General features: G+C 36.3%; 1 protein-coding gene across 2 annotated transcripts in view; it reads right to left on the reverse strand.

Moving 5' to 3' along the window:
• Nucleotides 1-22852, reverse strand: part of LOC110476204 (macrophage mannose receptor 1-like) — a 50448-nt gene that overhangs the window by 16546 nt on the left and 11050 nt on the right. For both annotated transcript variants that reach the window (XM_021540977.3, XM_021540978.2), the window contains 11 exons: nt 20449-20562; nt 17935-18081; nt 13399-13581; nt 10304-10461; nt 7591-7704; nt 6207-6322; nt 4770-4918; nt 3169-3368; nt 2450-2574; nt 1267-1354; nt 214-358 (listed from right to left, as the gene is read on the reverse strand). In XM_021540977.3, the coding sequence (XP_021396652.2) occupies nt 214-358; nt 1267-1354; nt 2450-2574; nt 3169-3368; nt 4770-4918; nt 6207-6322; nt 7591-7704; nt 10304-10461; nt 13399-13581; nt 17935-18081; nt 20449-20562 (1539 nt within the window). The remainder of the gene's footprint in view (nt 1-213; nt 359-1266; nt 1355-2449; nt 2575-3168; nt 3369-4769; nt 4919-6206; nt 6323-7590; nt 7705-10303; nt 10462-13398; nt 13582-17934; nt 18082-20448; nt 20563-22852) is intronic.

The following is a 22852-nucleotide window of genomic DNA, read 5'->3' on the forward strand; positions in this document are numbered from 1 at the left end:
CATGAGAATTTAGCAAGTAATCAACATGTGAATATAGAAATAAAATATCTTGAAACCAGGCTCCATCCTCAAACTACACATTCTTAGCAGAAAAAACAACCCCTGAGGCTGTTCTTATAAAGAGGTTTTGAAATTTTTTTATTTATTACAACTAAGGTAAAAATCAAATGAGAATATCTTCTTATTACACTAATATACAGGAGTAAGCAATACCTTTTCTTATTTGGCAAATCCATCCATACATATAATCACAGTGCCTGTCATTCCAAAGCATGCTGGAATCACCACTGATCTCTGTACAAAGTTCAACTCCTTGATAATTATTTGGTTCTCCAAAGCCCCAGTTTTCATACCTCACCTATGACAGAAGAAGTTTTGTGAAGATTCTGTTTTATGAAAATAAAGTAAGGGAGAGAGGGAGGAGACAGCATCAAAGCACAGACCTACAAATTGTTCCTATTGTCAGGTTAAAAACTTAGGAGGAAATGAGAATCCCCCTGTGCAAATGCTGAAATTTCAAACTTTTTCAGATTGCAAATGGATTGCAGTTTAAGTAACAATTGTTTTTGTGCACACTTGGAAGAATATAAACATTTTTCATGGGACCTAAATTTTTAAATTACACTTAACAACAATGCTGGGGCATGCTACATTTTGATATTAAACTAATTAAATATACAAAATGAGTAGAATAGGATATTATTCAGATGCAATAAAAATGTTGGCATTTACCTTAGAAGAACTATTACTGCTAGTCTAATTTTCCTATATAAAATGCAGTTTCAGGTAATGTAAATCCCCATCAATATATCTTGAGCAACCTCATATCAAGTACACCTACATCTCCAAAATCACTTTCATTTCCACAGTTTTATACCTTAGCTTAAAGTGCAGTAAGTCAAACTGATATTAAAAAAGTGTTTTCAACTCCATGGAATGTAAGTCATTGAAGATGATGAGCAAAGAAAAGAACAACTAAAGAAGAACTATTTTGCACCAAAAAAATCCTCACATTCATAGAAATATCCTTTTAGTCTGCATGCATTTAGTTTCCTTGTTGATTCAATGTGTATCTCCTTATCAAAAATCAGTATGTTTTAGACAAAAATATCAAGCCATGAAATTGCTATTCCTTAGCTTTCTTGAAGAGTGCACAATACAGAGGGTTATGATTAAGCACAAAAAATACACAAAAACATATACACTACACATAAATCAGAAGCACAGGGAATGCAAAATAAAGCTGTGGAAAATTAAAATACTCACTGGAGATCCATCACTCCAAGCAAAGCCATCATCAGGATTCAAATAATATAAACCTATCCAGAAATTCTGATGGTAATAGCCATTGTTTCTAAAAAAAAAAAAAATGCTAATAAGGGCATTACAGTTTTTTTAACAATCTATCATTTACTACAGTTAAGAATTCTCTAAGGATAACTTAATGCTGTTAAAAACAATATAAACCAAGGTGGAAATAAATTAAAATGCAGCTGCTTCTAGCTGTTATCATTATGCATTAACTCAGATTGAAATACAGATAAATAAAATTACCAGATACAACTCCTGTATATAAAGTGGCTTAATACCTTTGTATAGTGGTTCACTGGCTACTGTTGTTCCATTTCTCAACTCCTCATTTTCCCTGTAAAGGCACTTACAGCTTTCAAACAGAGTGTTACTTTCTGCAGTTGAATTGCATTTTAAAAATATCACCTTCAACTAATCCTTGTCTGCAAGCAGGCACATTTTACTGATTAATCACAATATCTTCAGTCAATTTGTGGTAATGAAGCATCTGAGACTTCTTCCTTACTGTAAAACAGACAACTGGGATTCTAGTATGGTTATACTATTTTGCATGGCCATGATGTTTCAGTCTTGCTTCTTGGTTAGCCAGGGATGTACAAGATTCTTGAGCCTGGTTTGTTCTGGTCGTATTTCATGTGTTAGCTTTTCATATTATTTAGAAATCTCACCCTTGTTTTTTGCAGTTCAGGGACCTTATTTATCTTGCTCATGTAAGAAAAAAAAAAATCTGAAGTTGCCTCTGCTTTTTTATTAGTTTATAAAATTGACCAAAAAATCAACATATTATCCAGATTTAATAAACTGTTAGCACTTTTGTACACTTACGTGAAAACAATTGGCATCTGTAGTAATTTTATAATATCAACAACTCCACAGTAAATAGCTTTACTTCAGATAGATGATAGATGTTGCCTTAACCAGATATCTTGCCCATGCCATTTTGGCACCAGCTTTTGAGGTCGTTGCTGCTAGTCATACAACTACTTACAACTACTTCATCAGCTCTACGCTTTTGCTGTGTGTTGGACACAGACAGGGATTGCAGACTGCCTTATGCAGAAGCAAATGCATAACCACCTGAGCAGAAATGTTTCAGAAAGCTCCGGGGGCTGATGGAAGGGCCCCCGCGGACACTCACGCGATGGAGCGCCAGATCACGTACTGCTCCTCTTTGCCGTTGATGGAGGCCAGGTCTCCTCCTATGGATCGGCAGAACTCCTGCGATTCCAGCCACGTCTTCTTGTGCTCTGCTCTGGAGAAAGGCTAAAGAGACCATTTGGGCATCAGAGAAAACAGATCATATAGAGCACAAGATCAAGAAATATCAGTTACCCAGAAGGAATTGATTTACAATTATACTCTGTGGGGATTACAGAAACTGAGTACAGGGCTTAGGAGTGTTCTCCTCTGTGAAACACCGGCTTGGAATCAACTCTGTAAGTCAAGTTACACACTGCATTGCTGATTGGAGTGCAAGACAGCCACCAGACCACAAAATTATCTGAACTGGAATTTAAGAAAAAAAAGGTCAAACCTGAAGATTAGTCTTTAAGAGAATAAACAAAACCATATGCATTTCAGTAGAAAGGAAGAAGACTTCTACATATAATCTGGAAAAAAGATTATTGAACAATAGGACACATATATGTGTCCCAATTTTTATTGGGATCACAGAATTTTCTGAGTTGTAAGAGACCCACAGGGATCATCAAGTCCAACTCTTAAGCAAATGGCACATAAAGGGATCAAACCTGAAACCTTGGCATTATAAGCACTATGCTCTGGCAAACTGAGTTAATCACATGTATGTGAAGCAAATAGAAACTACCTTAGTGCAGAAATAACCAACATACTTACTTTGAAACAGAAGCTAATATGATTGTTTGAGTTCCAGCCTTCTGGACACCGGGGAATAGGAGTTGTTGTGGGAACAGGTGGAAGTGTCACTCCTTCTGCCCACATTTTGCATATGAACTTTGCCTTTTCTTCACATTTTATTACATCCCATAATCCCCCTGCTATTCCAGTCCTCATGGCAACACAGCCTGGCTTTCTTCCTGATTGTAAACAGGAATGTACACAAATGCCATTTAGGGTGTTATAAGAAGTTAGAAATTTTCATATTCTATCCTGGCAGAAATAAAGTTGTTGTACAGAGTCAAAAACATTTCTAATGTTAGAGCAGGTCTTCAGGAGGACCACAGAAATGATCAGAAGGCTGGAACACCTCTCCTACAAAGAGACACTTAGGTAGTGGAGTTGTTCAGCCTGGAGAACAGAAGACTCTATATCTAAAGAATGCTTATTAGGTGAAGAAAGACTTTTTACCAGAGCTTATAGTGACAGAACAAGTGACAATAATTTTAAAATTAAACAAATTAGATTCAGATTGGGCATAAGGAATGAATTTTTTTTATTATAAATGTAGTGAGTAAGTGGAACAGATTGCCTGGAGAAGTTGTAGATGCCCTATTCATGAAAGATTTCAAGATCAGGTTGGACTTGAATTTGAGCAACCTGGTTTAGTGAAAGGTGTCCATGGCAGTGGGTGGGGACTAGCTGATCTTGAAATGTTCCTTTAACATAAACCTTTCTGTGATTCTATGATTCTAATTCATGAAGAAAAAAAAAGGCAATAATGAATCTGTAGCTCATCCACTCTGAAATACTGAATTATGCCTCACACCAAATCACCTGCAGTGACTGACTCTAGCTAGATCATAACCTTAGATCCAAGAAATTCTCCCCTAAAAGTGAATATGGTTAGAGCTTGTTTCTCATTTTTTTCTAATTTGACTTAAAATTTTCAAGAGCTAACTAGGTATATATAAGCCTACATACCCTTACCACTTCACATTATTCAAATCAGCAATTAGGTACTGAACTTAAACAGAATCAGAGGACCTCCTTAAAGGCATATGCAATGTACCAGAACTTTGAGCACCAATAACTACCCCCTTCCTGATGTGATAATGTCAGATTAAATGGCCTCCCATTGTTATATTTTGGCCCTCTTGTCCTATTTTACAATCCCATATTCTCTAGAACTCAGAGAGGCTTCATGTATGCTGATATCCCACACACTCAGAATGTGCAGTGAACGAGTGTGCCATGAGATTTGGCTCAACAGGCAGGATTTGCAAGGAGGATCACTAGGTCTGCCAAGATTGCTCCTCCAGAGCAGCAGGCACAGACTTCCCAGAACAGCAGAACAGTTGCAAATCAGAAACTTGATCTCAATGAAAAGTTTAAAGTTTCTTCCCAAACTCATACTAAAAACTCATTTCAGCACTAGGCAGGAACTTAGCAGCCACACTGGATTCTTGGGGAGAGCAGTCTGATGTATTCGAAAGCCAATGGCCATTATGTCATCAAGAGAGTGCTAAGGAAAAGTCTTCAAGAAGTGAGCAATTTAATTCAGGCCTTGGACCCATCAAACAGCAGAGAGTCATACCTACCAGGCATTTCAGAATTCCAGTGTGTAAATAAGACAGATTCACCATTACACCACTTGAATGTTCCCTTTTCTTCTACATCTGAAAGTCCAATCCAAAAGTATCTTTCTCTTTTCAGCCCAACCAGGCTGGTCAAATAGGCTTGTTCATATCTGTTTAAAAAAAAAATCAGTCAATAAATTAATACTGTTAAATTTATTTTTTAAAGTTGCCAAAGGTTTATTATTTTCTCAGAATTACAGCTGCACTTTCTTGAAAGCATAGCTTGAATGGATTTTATTCAGCAAAGAATATAACAAAACCATTAAATAATAGATATTTTGTAAGCTTCAATATCAGAGTATTTTGCTTTCTTCTCAGATGTCCAGTGAATGAGATGGCCTAATCATGGACTGACAGGAAATTGTTGGTAAAGGAGAAACCTGACATGCCTTATGTTTCATACCACTTATTTTGTGAGTTTCTAGTACTCTTGTTTTTATTACTTCTTGCTTCAGACAAATCCAAATCTGAAAAAGGAATCTCAGCATTACTGAAGTTACAAAAAGTAGAGGCTAAAGTAGTATGACTCTAAATTATAAAACTAAGGAACACTAAATTAGATCCAACTATTGGACAAGACAAGTTATATTTAGCAAAGAAACCTATGTAGAGGTAAAGCCTGTCATAGTTCACCGATGTTTAAACAATCAGCTCCTAAGAAATCAGAACAAATAAAAAAAGTCTCCTCCTAACAAGGTGTAGTCAGAAGGCCACATTAATGTTAAAACATTTTTATGGCAGCTGCAGTGCTATGCTTATAAAGTTATTCATGATAGCTGGAACTTTCACAGTAGAACAGAACAATTTTGATTATAAAGAAACAAATAAGATTGTGTAAAGCATCAAGTCATCTGCAAGAAAAATATTTTGTTTCTTAAACTTTTTTATTTTTCTGTATTTCACATAATGTGCACCTCCTCTCCAGAAATTTTGCACACATCTACATTGTGACAGATTTTCAGGTACCAATTGCTTTACATAATTTGACTTCTCACTTAAGTTTTTAAAAGTACCTCAATTCAAAGACCAGACAGTTGAAAATTATATCCTCTTGTTCATTTGTACTACACTTTGGAAGGAATTCAGAGCCATTTAATAATCAAAACTGGATTCCATATTCCTTACTCAAGCTAGCCACCACAAGATACAGTTCTACTTTTTGTTTGACAAAACCATCTGTTATCAATACTGATTTCACAGCCATTACCTACTTTCAGTCTAAACCAGATTCCTGGATTTCAATTTACATGTAAAAACTTTGAGAATTTCTGTATCGACAGATAGCTGTCCTCTGAAGCTAGATATTGGACCAGTCAGTCAGAGTCTTTATTCTGATATGCAGGTGATGCTACAAGTTGAATCCTCATGTGACCCTCGGAAAAGGAGATGTTTACATACCTGTCTTCAACTGTTGCTAAAAAAGCCTGATGACTTCCACAGGTTTGATTTGCTTGAGGAAATGTTAGAAATGTATTTCCAATGAAGTAACAATAAAAACCATGTCTTTTCCAGCCCTGTCAAAATAAATGTGATCACTGTAGGAAAGGGAACTAACAAAACAGAAAACGGATTTGTCCACCGTTATCTAAACATTAGACAAAGGAACAATATAACTGAAAAAGAGTGGAAACAGGCAGGATCAAATCTTTTTAGAATTTTGTTTCATAAAATAATTTTTCATATCTAATGAATTTTCAATCAATGTATTCCACTCACAAAGGGATGAGAGGCTTTGCAGTGCAACTTTTGTGCCCAGGACAGGATTATAACCAGCGCATAGGCATAATGAAATCGTGAGGACAGTCTTGAAAAGCAAACTTCAGCTTGAATTTTCAGAAAGGGAATGACACCTTAAACAAGTTTGTTTATTCTTAGCTAACATTAAAACTCACTCCCAAAGTTTTGTCATTCAAATATCATTTTCTCAGGGACATACTGTCAAGAGAAGGTTGCTGTGACCAGCCATAGTTCACAAAAAAATTCTTCTGATGGTTTTTTATTTCTCACTTTTGAGAGATATTTTTTTTTTCTACAAGCATGCACTTAGTTTTGTATGCAATGGTAACAGCCATAAGCATTTATTTCCTCCAACACTTGTAATAAATCCAAGTGCTCTTTACAAATACTGGGAATAATCATCAAAGACTTTCTCGTAAAGGAGACTTGGAAGAAAAGGCAATTTCTTCAAGGAAGACAAATAATAAGATTTCCTATGACATAATAAATTTCAGTAGTTTTTTTGTAATTACTAGATGTTATGTCATTAGAAAGCAAGCAAATAAAAATAAACCTGCTGACAATTCAGAAGCACAATAGATTGATTTTATTTGGCCAGTGGTAATAAGTTATTCAAAGTAGAAAGCACTGCCAAAGACAACAGCAAAGCCTTGAGAACAGTATTTAGACAGGACACCCTTCCTGCTATTAACAATTTTGTAGAAAACTGTACCCAGAGCTGAAATGCAGCTGATGGTACAGGCAAACTCTTTAACAAAGCTTGAATGCCAATCAAGGATAAGTGGTCTGCTGCAGGGATAATAGGTTTGAGATTTGGTTTAAGTTCTGGAAAAAGAAAGTGAATGAGTATTAAGAGCCAAAGACAGTCATAGATTGGATTTAGTCCTATTTAGTCATTCTACCATAAAAATTAGAAGGCAAACTCTTCTGATTACAATGGAACAGAACCTACTTTTCATGGTTTTTTCTGCCACCTAGGTGACAGTTTCTCTTTTTTATCACTCTTAACAGCCTATTCAGATCAGACAGCTTTTTCTTCACTTACTCTCTGGCAGCCCATATCAATAGTTTCCTCTTCTGCAGGAGCATCTGACATAGGTTTCCTTTTACAGATGTAGCCAATTTTCTTTTCACAAGAATGGTCTGCCCAAAATCCATCCTGAACACACAAAGAGAACTTCAGTGAACTGGGCTTTAATCTCAAAAAAAAAAGCTGGTTTATGCTTCTAAGTATTGAATAATTTTTTGCTAGCTTTCAATGGAGAAAATCCTTCATCTTAGTTCAATACTTAATTCCAACATCTTATTCCTTCTCCCTTCTTCTGGAGGTGATTTACCATTGATTTACACTTTATTTGATTATCTACCCTTCTGAAAAGCAATCCCTTGAGAGTGACCGCAATATACCATCTTTACAAAGACTGCTGATTTAATAAATATATTGGAGGAAAGGGAGATATCAGCTATCCCCACAGAAATATAGCTCTAAGAGCAAAAAACAACACCAGAAGACTGCATTCCTTAGTTAATACTTACACAAAATTTTGAAGATGCAAAAAGTTCTTTGTCAAAGTTAGAATTAATACTCTTATTCCTCATACTGCAGGTTCTCAGAAGAAACAATGACATTCAGTGGGAGTTGTACTGAAAGTAGGATACATCACACCATGTTCCCAAAATATTTTATGTACATTTTGGCTGAACAGAACAACTAAGATATTAAGAGACAAAGGGAAATTTGTGCACCATTCACCTGTGCCTTGAAGACTACACCTCTACAGCTGTAATTTCATAGTAGTTGATGGCAAATTCTTTTTTTTTTTTTAATTTGTATTATTCTTTCAAAATCCCCTCCATCCCAAAAATGTAAAATAATCATCATGGTAATACACAGACACTTGTGCCACAATATTCCTAGTTCTCAAGACATTCAACAAACCCCACTTCCAGCAAAAACTCTGCCAAAGTTCAACACTTCTGCCTACTACAACAAAGCCTTGGAGGTTCACCTTGTGTCTGTCCTGTGCTTACTGAAAGACAAGTCCATTGGTGGCTGTCACATCAATCTACCATGTCTTTCCCATAAGGCTGGCAGACCCTTCAAATAATCACCCAAATCTCTGACCTTCTCAGACTGGGAGAAATCAGCTTTGCAAAACCTTCAGACTTCTTCAACAAAGGAAAAGCTACTCAGAAGCTGTGGGTCTCTATAGGCACACAGTGTGGTAACTGGGAGTGGGGCTGCAGTGGAGCCTCATCCCCAGTGGGCACAGCAGTGAAAAGCAGGTGAGCCGTGCTGAAGGTGAGGAGACAGGGAGTGCTGAGCTGCACTGAGCACCCACCAAAGGGAACACGGGGCACAGGTGCAGTGCTTGAGCAACCAGGGGTATCAAAGGTTGGGCTAAAGAACAAAAAGGGCAGATGACTGAAGCCTTCTAATATGATGTTTCTGTGTATGGGCAGATGCCTGAAGCTTTCTGAATATGTAAGGTGTTACTGTGTGTGGGTTGAAGCCTTCTGTATGGCAATGCTCTCTGGCTATCTCAACTGTGACATATGCTGTGATCTATGTTGCAACAGGTCTTTAGTTGCAAGAAGATCATTTGCTGCCTTTCCATAACTATGTCTTCAGCGAGACATTCATGCAGTAATTTCTAGTTACTTCTCACCATGTCTTATGAGCTGCCTCTTGCAAATGTATCTCTGTTGCCTTACTTTCTTGCTAACTAAACCCAAACACTTCCTTGAAAAAGGTGGTGTTACAGACAGGACCAGGCTTTGTTCCATAATAGTGAATGATAGAATCAGATGGCTTCCACCAAGGACTGATCAACCCAAAAATATCAACAATGGAAACATAAATGTACTTAGGCAGGTAAATGTCAACAAACTGAGAAGGTCAACTTAAAGTTAGGCACTGTTAATTTTGTGAAATAAGAAAATACCTTTGGTATATGTACACACTTTTTCCCCTTCTGATAAAATAGGCTAACTGTGAAGGAAGTGGTAAGTTTTAATTATCACAAAAAGGAAAAATACAGACTGACGTTTATGCCTGGTATTATCTCTGTTCCTAAAATACTCCTAGGTATTTTATATGATCATTGCCACATTCCAGAAGACAGTCCTTTCAAAGCAGCCTTTAAATTGTAGGCATACAGTCATTCACTCAGGAAAGGCTTTCACTAATGCCACTGCTAAATACTCTCCAACTTTTCTCACAGCTCTTCATTTGCTGTGAAATTAAACCACCTAGATCCAAGATTTATAACTTTCCTTAGAAAAATAAAATTAATATTTCTATTTCCTTCTAAAGAGAGTATTTTTCTCTAGCATCAATAAAAATTGCTAGTGCAATTTTTTAAGGTGAATCCTATACTCAGTCCAAATATAAAAAAGCCAAACATGCAAAAATGTCTTTGTAGCATCCTGAAGAAACTCATTTACATGTTTGTCTGCTTCCTGGTGTAATTATAAGATTCTTTTAAAAGACCACATGCACAAATTGAAATCCAGAAATGTGGATCCTGGGGGGCAGTTGCCACTACTTGTCTGCTTCTCAGGGAAGACAATGAAATTTTCTTGCAATCTCAAACAGAGATCCTTCCTCCAAAAATTAATTTCTGACACTAAAATAGGCTGCTTCAAGCAGTAATATCCCCATTTAAAAAAATATTTCTTACTTGCTCTTGCATTGAAAAAGCCCAAATTACAAATGAAATTACAAGACAATTTACTCAATAGCTATGTGACTTTACCTTTCCCTTCATAACTACACAGTCCTCTTGCCTGTTGTTTGCATGAGTGGGTTCTCCACGAAGCCATTTAGTGTAGGTGACAGGTGTTCCATCACTCCATTCAAAATACATCTGAACCTTGAGGTCATTCAACCCAATCCACAGCTCATCAGATGGCTCTAAAACATATAATTAACAACCCTGTCACATAATGTGAAATTTCTTCTTTGTGGAAAAGAAAAAAATTTATTCTCAGGAAGTTGAAAATGCAGCCAGGAAATTAGAGTTCTCAGCCTCATAGAGTGATTGCCTCAGCCTCATAGACTGATTCTCATATACCCACTCCAGTCATCAGGAAAAGCCACTCACCAAAGTGGCAATAAAACAAGGGTGTTCAACTTCATAGAAAACAACCACAATACTCCCTTTGCTGAATTATATTGCAACACAACTAGGTTTAAATTATTTTCCTTTTCAAAACTTTTAACAATATATGAATAAACACCTAAATAAAATATTATATTCCCTTTTTCTCCTACTTCAATTATCGTGAAGAAAGAAATGTCCTCTTTTCTAATGCCAAGACACCCAGTGATGTCTTTTAGATCTGAAAACCAGAGTACTTGCAAGTTTTTGCATTATATGTGTTCCTATATTTTGTTTCATTTCAGAGTAAAGTGACATTAATGTGGTTGTTGGATTTTTTTCACTTTACAGTTAAAGGAGTTAGCTGTTGGCTTTTGGCTTGAATGAAACTGCAGGACTGCTCAAGAAATTTACTTCACACTATCTGTTTCTGGAAGGTTTCCCATTCTGGCCAACCAAGATACTGCAAGTATCACCCTTCCAGCCAGTCACTTGAATGACAGAGTCAATTCTGTCCTTTCTCCTTCCCTCCCTTGACTCTCCTGCCTTCATTACACCTAAGTGTGATCAGTCCTCATAGCTCATCCATAATTTCTTACCATCTCTCTACCCCTAGGCCCTCAAATTCACAGGCTCTCAGGCTCCATTTTCATATACCTTTACCCTTTCTAGCAGACTGAGTTTTTTGCTCAGAAGCCCCCCAGACTTACATTTCAGCACACTTGTTTAAACTCTCTTCTGCTAACACATTGAAAGCTGTTCCAATTCTACTGCTCATCATGCTCTCATTCCCTCCTTGCCCACTGCCACCATGGTCCTTAATTTATTTTTTGTTCAGGTACCTCTTAAAATCTTTCTATCTGTGTTTACTGAGCACTTAGCACAGCAGAGGCATTGTCCATGCTCAAAGCTCCTACAGTGGTGGGCTCACACCACGGTAATATGAACAATAAACAACATTCTTCAACAAAATAACTAGGTCAAAACTATTTAAATTAAGCCATGTAAATCTATGGAGTCTCTTCCCACATAACATTTTTTTCCTTGCTAGAAGAACTGCTGTTTTTTTTTTTCTATAGAGCTATATGACTAAATAGCAGGAGAGTTTTTTTCCAGCATTTTGTAAAGCTGTTTCCCATTCTCAGTCATGCACTGGACCACATTTATGCCATATCACATGCTGGACTTCCGTGTAAACATCCAGAATGCACGTCTTTATTCTTCATGTTCCTCTCTAAAGTTCTCCTTTGTGGGTCATGCCAACAAAAGCTCAGCTACCATGACAATATTCATCTCATTGTACCCTTTCTTCCTTTGTTTTATCATGGGACTGTGAATTGTTTGGCACAAAGATAGACTTTTGTTCTTTCTGTACAGCAGTGGTCTGATGCACACAAGATTTTTCTAGGCACTGTAATACATGGTGTTCTCCTCTCAGTGGTGAACAAGGGTAATCCGACAGTCATAAATTGTCGTAAAAGGCTTCTTTAGTTGTTCCAGTTTTAGTCCTCTGAAAAGAATGCTTTCAAAATGGTCTGTTGCAGCTAGTGTGTCACTTGTGAGAAGCCTGATTTCCTTCAGGATTATTTGCCTTTCAAAAACACTCAGTTTTACAAAAACAGAACAGCAGCCAGTTCAGAAAAGGTCTTTGGAGGAGGTATCACACTATGAAATAACCCACATTGAATATGTAAGGTGACAATATGACCCATTTCCTTTAGAACCTAACCTATCAAATGTCATAAAGTCTCATCAAGACGTCCCACCTTTCCTAAGACTATCTTTTGAAAGAGTAAAAGTTTCATGAATGAACATGTCACTTCTTTAGGAATGTGAAGATAAGCACAAGTTGCTGTGGAGGTAGCTAGGATACAAAAGTAAAGCATATCAGCTGTGCTATGATTTCCACTCCAGGACTCCTGCTATGCTGCAGCTCAAAGCACATAGCTACCCTTTAAGGGAAGGATAAACTAACTCGTCTTTACCTGGCACTGAAAGCACACATAAGATCAGTCACTTCAAAGAAGCACAGGTAGGTGGGAACCTGCTTTTTCCATTAAAAAGCAGTTAACTGCTCCTCCATGCAAGAGCAGGTTCATGTAAAGCAATAACCACCATGAAATTGCCTCAGAGTTAGCATGGCTACGTTCTACTAATGAACACGTCTTGCACCTGCAGACTAACTAGCCTTGCAGCAGCTCAAATATGTGCTCACAAACCAAGAACATAAATACTGTATTTGATATGGGGCACATCTAAATCCATGTACTGGGACAGATGGATTCTTTTTTCAGGAGAAACACAACCAGCATAACTTGAAACATAAGGGCATGGCAGTGTTAATAATAGGACAGAGATCTTCCCAAACTGTCTTGGATGAGCAGACTTTGCCTATCCCCATTTATTTTTGAAGATAAATTGTAAAATATTTTATCTTACAAAAAAGTTTTAAATTGCTTTAACCTATGTAAAACAAGAAAGGAAGGAGAAGCAGACCCTAAGAAACAAGAGTTTGGAGATAATACAATTTGCATCACAGACCACAGCTTTTTGTGTGGCAGTAAAACCTGTTTGGGTTTTGTGCTCCTATTCTGTGTTTTTTCTTCCTCTGATTTTTTTAAATTTAAAATTTAAGTCCTCCTGCACTCTGTGATCAGGACAGTCCCCTCATTTTATTAACAGGTAAGACACATTCAAAACACCTTCTTTACTTAGTATAAATAAATATGTTATTGTGAAAAAATACTCACGGTACCCAAGTTGAGAAATAACAAAGCTGTATTCTTCAACATTATGGATGCTTGCCAGATCTCCATCCTCTTTCCTGCAAGATGTTAAGGCATCTTTCCATATTTTGGGGTCCCTATGAATTATGTAACAGTGACCAGCATATGACATCCATTGGTCAGGACACCTAATAGGCACATTAGTCTCTGAAAAGAAAAATTGCCATGTAGAGTTTCAGAATTCTGTTCTTAACTGAAGACTAAACATCACATCAGAAAATATTTAACAAAAAAATTGATTATATATTCACAGAGAACAGCAGAGATTAAAAATATGTGCAGTGATAAAAATCTGTGTAAATAACTGAAAGCTGAAACTTCCACACTTAAAAAATACCAGTTGCAAACAAGTGCTTGCCATTTGAGAAAAGACAATTAAAGATAGTTGTCTTTTATACACATGTCTATATGCACATTAAAATGTAAGGTCTGCAGAGTGGTGGTTTGTAATTTTTCTACACTGATGTCAGCACCTCTATTTAACCCCCATGCCATATGTTAAGAACCTGACTTTACAATACATATTTATGAGAGTAATTATTAAAAAAAAAAATAGGCACTTTATGGATTAGCCCATCTGCTAGACTATTGAAAGAAAGAACTGATTATACATAGTCCTAACAGAACCTAAATAAGACAACTACATTTAGGAATCCTTTTCAGAAGCTCAACCGAGAAAATTATGTTGTCAAAATAAACAATTTATGCTTAAAACTTTATTTCAGAAGCTTAGTAGACAAGCACCAGGGTATTGCCAACAAACACATTACTGTTCAGCAAACAATTCAACCTTGGGAGGAGTACCACCCGAACATATAAAAAACAGAGTATTTCTGTTTTAGAAACAAATTATGATTCTTGCAGCTCTTTATTTATAATCAGCAGATGGGTTTAGCAAACACCAATATATAGAGTAGAACAAGGACAGCAGGTTTTCAGAAATTCAGCGGGCAAAAAATCGTGTATATATCAGAAGAAGGAGCAATGTGTTTAGCAGTTTGATGTATCCCATAGAAATGTTTAAATAGGCACCCAAACTCATGACCAATCAGGCCCCTGTTGCAGGCACACATCCTGTTTCAACTGGATGATACTGATGATTAATAGATACTTAGTGTCACAACACACATTTCAATTATAAATAGTATCTGCTCTTTCAGACCCAAGTCTAAAAAGTGCTAGCATGTTCTCACAAAGTTCTAGTAAAACTAAACTTTTTCCCCCAGAACAAAGGGCTCCATGTTTGCTCAGAGACTTTTCAAGTTTGCCAAATAGAGGAAAAGGTGAAAGAGAGGGTGGGGGAACCCCAGGAAAACAAACTGAGTGTACTGGTGACGTTGGGAGAAACAAGTGAGCACAGAGGTGACAAATGCTGTTGTAGAAATTAGTCCGATGATCAGACAACTGCCTAATCTGCCTTATAGCTGGTCTCAGCTCTGAGCACATGCATTTTACAGTGCTTTGCCATAAATCAGAGAACACTCACCATACCCTTCTCTAAACTACAAACACTGCATGGAACAGAAATCAGCAGTTCAGATGCAGCCACAGAGTCACAAAGGTATTTGTCCCACTGAGTCCATGAGCATCTCTTTTTCAAATGGATGCAGACTGTGACAATATTACTCACTAAACACTAAAGCAGCTATGGCAGGACAGAAAAACTTTTGCTTGTAGACCCAGTAACAAGAAGGAACATGTTGCGGGCCACAGAAAAGAAAAAAAAAAAAGGCTGTTGATAGTCTAGTTTCTTTGGTGTCAGTCTTAGTTACACTGCTGGGGATTTCTTAGTACAAGAAATCTTCAGTTCTTCATTTCAGCTACTCAGCAAAAATTAACTCTGTGCTTCCCCATTCTACTTTTAAAGAGACTACTAGACAACTCAAAGCCATCCAGTTTACTTTCTCCTCCTAATAGAAATAAGTACTACTCCCTGGACATCATTTCACTTAAACAAAGAAAGCAATGCAAATTATCACAAATAAAAGGTAAAAGATAATATTACATTAACATTCAAAGAATATTATTCCAAATGTAAAGCTGATAAATTTATTGGCCTGTAACTGTAGAATAGTTATTCCTTGGAGAGCAAGTACTCTTGTGAAGCTGACTTTCTTTTAAGCTTGAATTTCTGAAGTCTGAAAAATCTCACACTGTTTGACTTGTGTGCCTAAAAGGGTGAAACCACTAGCTGAAGTCAGTCTTATGATTCAGACATTCAAATTTCTCTCTTAGACCTATCCTGTGTGGTCTGATAGGACAGAGATGCACAGCATCTCAGCAATAAAACAGTAAGAGCATTTATTTCTCCTAACTGAATATTTAAAGAAACATTTGTAAACAGTACTTTAGGATCACCACGCTTTGTTGGCTTGGGATGAAATCTACATTGGCAGTGACTTTGTGAAGGTAAATAGACAGCCTTTTCTTTCAGTATTTTGAATTTGAAATTAATACATTTCTATTAATATATTTTGCTGGGTTACAGAACAAATGCTCTATAGCCCAAAGATACTTTTATGTACAACATGATGTGGCCCCCTGCTGGAAAAAAAATATTTTGTTACAAGAAACATAAAACAAAAACCCAAAACAATCCTTGCTTTGTGAAAATCCATCTGTAATGAAAACAAATATTCTGTAAAGATTTTTTCTCATGTTGTTTTGAACACAAGCATGATTACATTCTGTTGTAAAATGTTCCTCTGTCGCACATACTGCTCTGTTATACACAATTATAACTTCTAGGGTTAAAATTTCAAAGGCTTTTCTTTGGGTTTAATGTCAGATGAACAACTAAGTACATGTATGAATTTGCAATTAATTTACTTCTTAACTCAGAAAAACATAATCTGCCATGAGTTTTCCTTTACACCTTTAGAAGCTGAGGGCACCTAACACCTTGCATGATTCCATGCTTACTCCTTTTATTACTTCCCCCTGTGGGACATTTTGGAAAATATTAAGTGAACTACTGACAATCTCTGATTTATCTGTCACAGTATTTAGTCAGCAATTTCTGTTTAATTGAAAACTTTTCTCTCTGAAATTGCTAGTAAACTGGAGGGTGGAGGTGGGGGCTAGGAATAAAAGCCAAATGCAAAAGAGAGTAATGACCATTAGACACACACCTCCCTTCAAAAAAAAAACCAAAACAAACAAACAAACAAAAACTGAATTTAAATATAAATAATATAGCAGCCAGTCTTAAAATAATAGTACATTTATAGGCATCAGTGATTCAGAACTGAAACCTGAAAAACTAAGCAGTAGCCAGCAAAACAACCTATATAAATGAAACTATTTGGGTATCACTTGCATACAAATACTAGCAAAACTTTACACCTTAAATTAAGAAATAATTTTAACATGCATTGAAGTCTTTCTCATCTAAGGCAATGAATGTACTTGATTTCGATACCAAATCATCAATTAAATTAATTAATATGTATTTCCATATCTAATAAACAAGACACTAGCTCATTCTTGTGTTTTTTTCTCTTAGAAACAAAGCAAAAAATGAGACAGAATTCTCTGTCCCAAGTGTTTTTAACAGGACTGATTCCATATTGGTAAAAGCAGAAAAAAAATAAAAAATATCAACTTTTTTTAAGCCAAGTATCAAACACTGATTTTCCAAAACACCTGCTTTGCAAGTAGTTATGCATATTAATAAATGAACTGGAAATTAGTTACAGTTTAGCCTTCTGCTTCTAAAGTCTATACAAAATAATATCAGTGGATTTAAGAGATACAGTTATGACCTGGAAAAAGAAAGAAACTCATAAAGAACAGAAAAATGGAGTGATGAAACAAAGCAGTAAGTTACGAGATGTTTATAGTACACAGAGAGATAATAAAGAAAGAGGTCAAAATAAATATTATCCCTCTTCTGTCTTTTTAAATTATGTGAGGCAAGTTCCAGAGTTAAATTCTTCTAAAAAAGTGTGTGTACCTATATACATTAAATAATTTCATAAAGAATTATATATGTTTTTATATGTATGCAAATACATATTTTTATATTTCTATATTTATAAGACATGTAAATACATTAAAAATATCTAATTCAAAAGAATTTTAAAGCATTCTTCTATTCTACCATTGTCCTGCACCAACTCATAACTAGTAAAAATTACAGGAAGAAGTGGATTAGTTTCACAGTGTACATGGGGCTTCAGACAATTACATCATTTTAAAAACATTAAATTCCTTTTTTATTATTTTATAATCAGAATCTGACAGTTCTGCTTGGTTTTGGAAAAGAGTTAAATTGCAGAATTATTGAGTTCTCAAGAAGATTGGAGATTATTACACAGGAAGTGAGGAGGCCAGAGCAAAAAGGAAGTACACACTGTTTACTTTTAGAGAAAATCTTGGTCAAACCACAGTCTACAGAGTCCTTTGCTTGGTTTTACCACATGCAATAACACCTATTCCAGTTACAGATAAAAAACATTGGTCATTAAGATTTTGTCGGGGGTTTATTACCAAACCTACCTTTAGGAACAATGAAAGATTCTAAAGTAGCATTTCCTCGTTTACAAATATAGCCAAGTTTCTTATCACATTCCCAGTTCTCCCACTTAGCACCTTTGCCAGGATTCAATGCACCACAGATTTTTCCAGGTTCTGGAGAAGGATGGCCTTAAAAACAAAACAAAACAAAACAAAAACACCAAAAAAAAAAACCCAAAAAAGACTTGCACCACAAATCTCATCAACAACAGACTATAAGCATAATGTTGTTACCCTCCCAACTCTCACACTCCCTTCTGGTCCATGCTTCAACCTTAAAATGCATTAACACATGGACAGCTGTGGTACTCAACAGTCCTCTAGCCTGAAGGGTGAAGTTCATTCTTTTAAGAGATAATTTTTCCATAGCAGCCACAAGTTGCAAATTCATAATTTAACAGCCTCTTTACATGTTCTAAGTCCTGGTAGAAGGTATTATAGTGTATGTGTTTATTTTCTTTGGGATTTTTCTTTTTCTAAATGGAAGACATCTAAGCTCCAGAGGACAGTATTTAGATAAAAAAGTTGTTCTGTAAGTTAGTCAAATTCTGTACTCAGAATAAGAAAAATAATAAGTAATTATTTTGCTGATGTGGACTTCTTGGTCATTTGTCTAAACAACATGACAATATCAGAATATTTATATATTTTTGTTATAGTTGGTTAACTTTAACACTAACAAAAACACCTAGAAGAAAAGTAGAAACTGTAGAACATAAGAAATTTAAGCAATAAACTAGGTGAACTTTTCAAGACCTAATGTAGCATTATTAAACTTAGTATGTTTTTTCTTTAATTTCTGGCCATACACCACTATACTATACTACATAACAAGCATTGGTACTACACAGAACAAACACAACAATATTTTGAGAGTCCAAGATTATTCACTGAAATTTTCTTATAACATTATGATTTCATTACTTTAGATTAATTAAAGTCTTATATTTGCAGTTGTGTTCTACCTTCTTCCCACAGGAGAAATAGTTATGCTTACTTCAAAAATACACTTTTAAATTGTTTCATTGCACAAAAAAGTTCAGCTATTGGCAGCTAGATTGCCAAAATGTCTAAGCAAAATCAGTTTCATTTAAACATTGGTAACAGTTCCATTTTTTAAATATTTATTTCTTTAGAGCTAGTGAGATAGAAGAACAAAGTTTTCACAAATTCCCTTAAAATGTGTTAATGGAAAAGCAGAGTTTTTAAACATCCACTGTAATGGGGATGAGCCAGAGGGAGGCTATGTCAACATAAAATCATGAAGGAGATAGCACAAGTATAAAATATGTTATATGGACATAAGAGTAGAGTGTTATCTTTGAATGAAATTAAGGAATATAAGGAGTGAAGGATAAATGGAGTCCATTTTTGTTACATCAAAACCCATCTTAACTATTTAATTCTTTACAGTATAACTGAGAACTGTCTGCAGTTTTAACAACCATGAACAGCTTTGGCTCCATCTCACCACTGTGTTTCCCCCACTCCTCCTTGCATGCAGATCCTCAGCAGTGCACTTGGATGACATTCCTACAAATATCTCCACAGCAACTTGCAGTTCAGCTGTTTGCCTTCTGCTCACTCCACTGGAGAGCTATTTATAAAGTAGTTCAATTCACTCTTCAGAGCTTGCCTGCTCAAGAAGTTTGTGCACCCAAAATGTGCTTTTGGCCTTATCTACACAAGGAAGGCCCTGGGTGATATACTGGAGCATGCACTTATAGTTACTGATTATTAAATACTCAGTGAAGATAAAGAGCGTTTACACGCTCTTTAAATTTACTTTAAATTGGCCTCCAAAAGCTCCCTGAATAGCCAGTAGGAACAAGGCAAGGGTCCTGCAAAAAAACACTCTTACACAGCCACTCTGAATAGTCAACCAGAGATGCAGCCCTTCACCATGAGCACAGATGGCACAGAAACTTTTTAATGATGCCACCAGAGTTCAACACTGCAGCCACAGCTGGAGTAGCTGGGCTTTTGTCAGAGTAGTCTAGCCTCAGATGTTTGGTTTGAAAGATGTTATTGCTGAGGGTAGGTTAATCCCAAATGAAACTGAAAAGGTATTCTTGAAAAAAAAAAGAACAAAAACAAATTGGAAAGGAATTTGAAGAAAAGGGAAAAACAAACAAACAAACAAAAACAAAAAAAACCCACCATTGATCGCTCTAATCTCACAAATGAAGACTTTTACAAGACTTCTTATGTATTCAGAAATAAATTAGGAAGATATGCAAATTAAGTGTCAACAGATGACTTAAAACTTTCTTATGGATTTTGAGCCTACCATTTACATTATGAATAATAAATTAAGCCTGGGGCATATCTCTGTCATAAGAGCCATTACTCACAGTGTTCATAACCACAATCAGAGTCTTTAAGTGTCAAGACAAGCTCAATAATTGCAGGAGAATAATGCACTAGAAAAGATATTTGTTACACAATGACCAAATTTTTGCCTCTTGAAATGAGTAGCAATGCATTTAACCTTACCTGGCACCCAGTTTAGGTACCGAAAAGGAGCACCACCAGCCCATTGCCATCCACTGTTGAAATTCAAACTGTTGAGACCAAACCAGAGAGCTGAACTCAGTGTGCGAGTCAGACCTAGGTAACAGAGACAGAGAGAGAGACATTGGAAGTTCACAGCAAGAAAAAACACTCCGCAAAACTTGAGAGCTGAATTCTTGTTAAGCCTTCTCCTTTGTCCTAGTAAAAGTTTTAACAATTTTCAGCATTCTAGTTATGGTGGTTATGCTAAACCTGATAAACAGGTCATCTTATATTTGTCAGTTTCACTTTAGAGTTTTGACAAATTTAGGTTTGGAGAATTTTATTACAACAAAAAACATAATTAGTCTGCTACCATTGATAACAAACATCAAACTTGGTTTTTCAGAACTATAAAATATTAAATGGATAAGATTGCAGAAACGGTCACAAAACCAAAAATCAGTTTTCTAAAAGGAAAGATATTGTTTCCCAGTGTATATTTTCTCTTCCATGAAATTAACAAGTGTGAATTTCACAGTGTAAAAAACCTGTTCTCATTTATCAAAATACATTAAAATGCAATCACTGCAAACACCATCTTTTTAACATAATATCTTGTGCATTTTTCAGACTGATCTGATTTCAGTTCTTTAGCCACTGTTAAGTCAGGCTTCAAAAACAACCAGTTCAAATTTATTTCTCTAGCTCTGAAGAGCTCTTAGAAATATCATGCTTATATATGGCTCTGCTGAACATTATTCATAGTCAGTACTAATCAATTGTCTATCTCTGCTCTTAGTATAAGGCTTGGAAGTGCAGATGGATGCCTGCTGATTTTTTTAATTTGTGTGTTTATACATAGTTCACAGAAAATCATTGTACAATATGTATAATTTGTTTCTGTTTTTACTGATAGCATCATGTCAAGATGTTCTAATTTAGCTGTCTTTGACAGCACAACAACAGGAAGCACTTGAAGCATGGCAAACTTAAAAGGCGAGGTAGTTGACTGGAAAGAATTGTAATCTCAGACCTGCTTTTTCACCAACACATTAACATGCCCTATTACTTCTACTGGACAAACAATTTATGGTTAGGAGAACTGAGAGCTGAGCATGACAGGAAGTCCTAGTACTGCCGGGGTAGCTGTATAATGAAGAACTGATCTACACCTACATTTAGCAGCCATATCTATCAGTTTGCAATTAAAATACATCAACTAATAACTACCTTCTGTGTCAACACCAGTTTGCTCCTTTGAGCACTAATTTCAACAATAATTTTCTCAGAATCATTTAAAAAACAACCCCTGTTTTGACCAAATTTTTAAATTGAAAACAGAAGTTTAGACAAAAAAATTGTTCATAGCAGTAAAAATACATTTCTTAGTCCTCTAAGATTGATGGATTTGATCGATGGACTACTAGATAGATTAGAAATTGGCTGGATGTCTGCATCTAAAAAGATACAGTCAATGGATTAGACTCCAAATGGAAACCAGTAACAAGTGGTGTCCCTATAGGGTCTGTATTGGGACCAATATTATTAATATCTACATCAATCACATAGACAGGGGGATTGAGTGCACTCTCAGCATGCTTGCAGATGACACCCAGCTGAGAGGTGTTTTTGGCTCATTTGAGGGTAGCAATGGCAACCAGAGGGCATCTGACAGGCTTGAGGAGTGGGCCCATGCCAACCACATTAAGTTCAACATGGTCAAGCACCAGGTCCTATCCCTGGGTCATGGGAATTCACAATATCAGTATGGACTGGGGGATGAATGGATTGAGAGCAGCACTGCAGAGAAGGACTTCAGGGTGCTCATGGATGAAAAGCTGAACATGACCCAGCCATGTGCACTCACAGCCCAGAAAGCCAAACATGTCCTGGGCTGCCTCCAAAGCAGCGTGGCCTTCAGGGCAAGGGAAGGGATTCTGACCCTCAGCCCTTCTCTGGGGAGAATGCTCAGAGTGCTGCATTCAGCTGTGGGGTCCCCAGTACAAGAAAGGCAGGGAGGAAGTCCAGAGGAGGCAAGAAAATTCATCAGAGGGCTGAAACACCCCTCCTGTGAAGAATGGCTGACAGAGCTGGGTTTGTTTAGCCTGGAGAGGAGAAGAGACCTTATTGTGGCTTTTCAATAAATTAAAAGAACTTCTAAGAAATTTGGAGGAAGTCTTTTTACTGGGGCTTGTAGTGACACAACAAGGGATAAGTTTAAAAATACAAGAGGGTAGATTTTTTGATATAATTAAGGAATTTTTTACAATGTTGATGTAACAGGTTGCCCTGAGAAATTGTTCATCTTTGAAAGTGTTCAAGGTAAGGTTAGATGGTACTTTGAGCAACCTAGCTGAATCCATGATGGTACTTTGAGCAAGCTAGTTGCATCCATGATATCATG

Source organism: Lonchura striata, chromosome 2, assembly GCF_050655825.1.
Source record: "Lonchura striata isolate lonStrDom1 chromosome 2, ASM5065582v1, whole genome shotgun sequence".
Classification (NCBI taxonomy): domain Eukaryota; kingdom Metazoa; phylum Chordata; class Aves; order Passeriformes; family Estrildidae; genus Lonchura; species Lonchura striata.